The sequence below is a fragment of the Molossus molossus genome, unplaced genomic scaffold (genome assembly GCF_014108415.1).
Source record: "Molossus molossus isolate mMolMol1 unplaced genomic scaffold, mMolMol1.p scaffold_m16_p_2, whole genome shotgun sequence".
Taxonomy (NCBI): domain Eukaryota; kingdom Metazoa; phylum Chordata; class Mammalia; order Chiroptera; family Molossidae; genus Molossus; species Molossus molossus.
In genome coordinates, this window is record NW_023425355.1 from 29,667,756 (window position 1) to 29,670,741 (window position 2,986).

At 51.6% G+C, this 2,986-nt stretch overlaps 1 protein-coding gene across 2 annotated transcripts; it reads right to left on the reverse strand.

The window, feature by feature from the left end:
* Positions 1-1,111: 1,111 nt before the first annotated feature.
* On the reverse strand, positions 1,112-2,700 carry BEX2 (brain expressed X-linked 2). Of its 2 annotated transcripts, XM_036271089.1 has the most exons (3): positions 2,589-2,700; positions 2,104-2,181; positions 1,112-1,742 (listed from the first exon to the last, which is right to left on the reverse strand). In XM_036271089.1, exon 3 carries the CDS (start codon positions 1,735-1,737, stop codon positions 1,351-1,353), a length of 387 nt encoding a protein of 128 aa, XP_036126982.1. In that variant the 5' UTR covers positions 1,738-1,742; positions 2,104-2,181; positions 2,589-2,700; the 3' UTR covers positions 1,112-1,350. The 2 variants fall into 2 exon arrangements, with proteins under 2 accessions (XP_036126982.1, XP_036126980.1); XM_036271087.1 differs by lacking the exon at positions 2,104-2,181 and having other exon boundaries at positions 2,589-2,675.
* Positions 2,701-2,986: the final 286 nt, after the last annotated feature.

The following is a 2,986-nucleotide window of genomic DNA, read 5'->3' on the forward strand; positions in this document are numbered from 1 at the left end:
TTTTTTTCAACCATTAAATATGTAAAATTTATTCTTAGCTCATTGGCCAAAATAATAAGCAGCAGCAGCAGCAGCAGCAGCAGCAGCCAGATTTGGCTCATGGTCTGGCTTGCCAACTTGTTTTAGAATCCTCACTTCTAAGTTTGTGTCCACAAAAGTTTCCATACATAACATGTTTTTAACCTGCTTAGCACACTCCAAGGCAGCTTTATTTCCCAAGTTCTACTGGGACACTTAAACCCAGTCCTCTGTTGGACTTCTCATAAAAATACCCACATTTGGGTGCCCACCCAATTCACTTGACATCATCTCCTGACATCCAATTCAGTGTAATTCTTTATATTCACAGGTTTCAGGGGGCTACTACGAGGACTTTTGTAATTGAAAGTGAGCGCTGTTGCCTCCTATATCTTGTAGTCTAATGAACTAGGGAAGTTTCTTAGGAGAGAATACCTAAGGAAAGAGAACCAGACAGAAAAGCTCTTCCCATGTTAAGCATGGAGAGGGGATTTCTCCACACTCATAGTATAGCATGAGGATTCAATTCATTGGTAGTTCCAGAGAAATCAGTGGGACATTCTCACCTTGAGGATTCCTGAACACCAGTACCAGTAGATAATGGGAATGGGGCAAAGCAGCAGAGAAATAAAAGTATGTACTCCTTAGCTCAGGGGGCTTGTGAGTATAGGACATCTGCTTTAAGAAATCCCCCACATAGCTCAAGAAAATATCTATAAAGGGTTAGGTCACGTACATTCCAGTGGGAAAAGCTTGCAAAAAGCTCACAAACTTACTGCATTAACAAGTACTCACAGCCGCTCTGGGAGGTGATTATCTTCATCTTGATAAATAAAATGAACTTTAAAGAGATATGTCTCTTTATTAAAGAGATCCAGAGGTAAGCTAAAACTGAGATTCTGACACAGATTTAGTTAAGTGTTCATATTGCTTTTATCATATGGTAAATACGTGTTCAGTTTTGAGAAGAAAATATAGAACTATTCATAATTCTACCATATAGAAATGAACACTTTAAGTTTTTACTTTATGTATAGTATGGTTTGATTGTATTTATATATAAAATACACGATTTGAAGTAAAAAATAGAAAATGATTTTTTTAAACTGCTTTATTAACTTCACAATATGTAATGAGTATCTTTCCATGCAATAGGTAAAACTCCCCTGCTGACAGAAACTTACAAATTGGGTCAAAACACAACATTCAATTAGAAGCTGGTAATAGGAGACCCACAGGAAACAAGTAACACCAAAAGATTTACAACAAGGTACATCACAAACGATTTAGGAAGGTGTGTCTCCCCATTAACTTCAGAAAAAACATCAGGATTCAAGGCATAAGGCAAAACTCATCATGATGGTCATGGTGAGGGGGGTCAGTGCTAACTGCCCGCAGACTATGACTTAACTGCTTTCCCCTCAGCTTTTCCATCAGCTGTCTCATCTCCTCCCCAATCCTTTCCATATTCTCTTGTCTCATCCTCGCCTGTGGCTCTCCAAGCCTCTGACCCCCATCCCACCTATACTGCAGGATGGGCTGCCTAGCACGGAACCGTCGACGATTTCCTCTAGGCACACAATATTCATCAGCTTCCAAAGGGAGGGCCAAGGGCTCTCCTTTAGTAGCATCTTGCTCCTTTTCATCCGTTTTTTCATTTTCCCGTTGGCCATTTTCCATGTTGAGATTTTTTACTGCTTGTTCCTCTTTGGACGCCATTGCTCCTAGGAGACAAGAGATAGAGGGACTATTTTATTGGTGAACTAATCAGCACCGAGGACAGAGGCCCTACTATGCACCTTTCACGATTCAGAGCCCTGGATTTCAAAGGCCTTTTAAATTGCACTTTTCCCACCTGAGAGGCTCCCTACGCCCTCTAGGGGGCCTCCAGTCCCAGCCCTGCCCCCTCCCTCTGACTCCCCTCCCCTCTCCTCTCTCGCCCCAAACCCACCATTTTCCCTGCGATCCAAGCCCAGGCCTCTGCAGGCACCAAAATGGAGGACGGGGTGGGGGTGGGGGTAAGGATTCAGGGTCTCAGGGCTTTCCACTCGTTCCCCTCCCCCCACCCCTGCACCCCGCACCCACCTGGGCCTATCCTTGCTGTCTGCTCCTCCTCCCGATTCTCGCCGCGAGTGCGCCGCCGCGACACTGGGACCCGAAGACCTGCAGAGGGCCGGGCGGGGGGCGGGGGACGCTGCAGCCCAGGCTCGGCGCCCACCCTTCCCGGACCCCCGCCCAGCCGCGCCGCCCGCCCTGAACCCACACGCCCACGCCCCCTGCCTCCCGCCCCAGCCGCCCCGGCCCCGCGCTGACCACCATTTTCCACACCGAGAAAGATGGGGGCGGGGCGGGGGGCCGGGAGGCAGGTGTTTCCGAAGGGTCGTCGCCTTGGGCCATCCAGCCCTCCCCCGGGAAAAGCTCAGCGTTTTCTGCAGACGCACCCGGGGCCGCGGCGTGGGAGCTGCGGTCCCTGCGTGGCTTCGCCCCGGGGCAGCCCGATCCCCCGGAGGGCTCCGCCAGCCAGGCCCACTCTGCACACCACGCCCAGGGAGCCGCTCCCAGTCCCTTACCTGCTCTCCCTCCGCCTCCTTTGCTGGGGGCTCCCCTGGCCTGTGCGCCCTCAGGGCCACCTGGAGCAGCGAGCGGGAAGGATGCAGGGATCGCCGGGTCTGGCGCTCGAGCCTGGCGCGCGCAGGTCTATGTAGGGCAGTCACGTGACGCCTTCGTCACAGGAGCGGCCCCGCCCCGGCCCCGCCCCCTCCTGCTGCGCGGGGTCACGCAGAGCCTGGAGCCTGCAACCCGCCCCTGCCCCTGCCCCCGCCCCCGCGTCCCTTTTAACAGCGTCCGCTTGGGTCCTGTCGCCGTCCCTTCTTTGTGTAGTCCTGGGCTTTTCTCTGCTGCCAGCAAAGGGCAGTATCTTTTCAGGGGACTGTTGTCCATTCCCTCTGCCTCTCTGAGGACTTGCCTT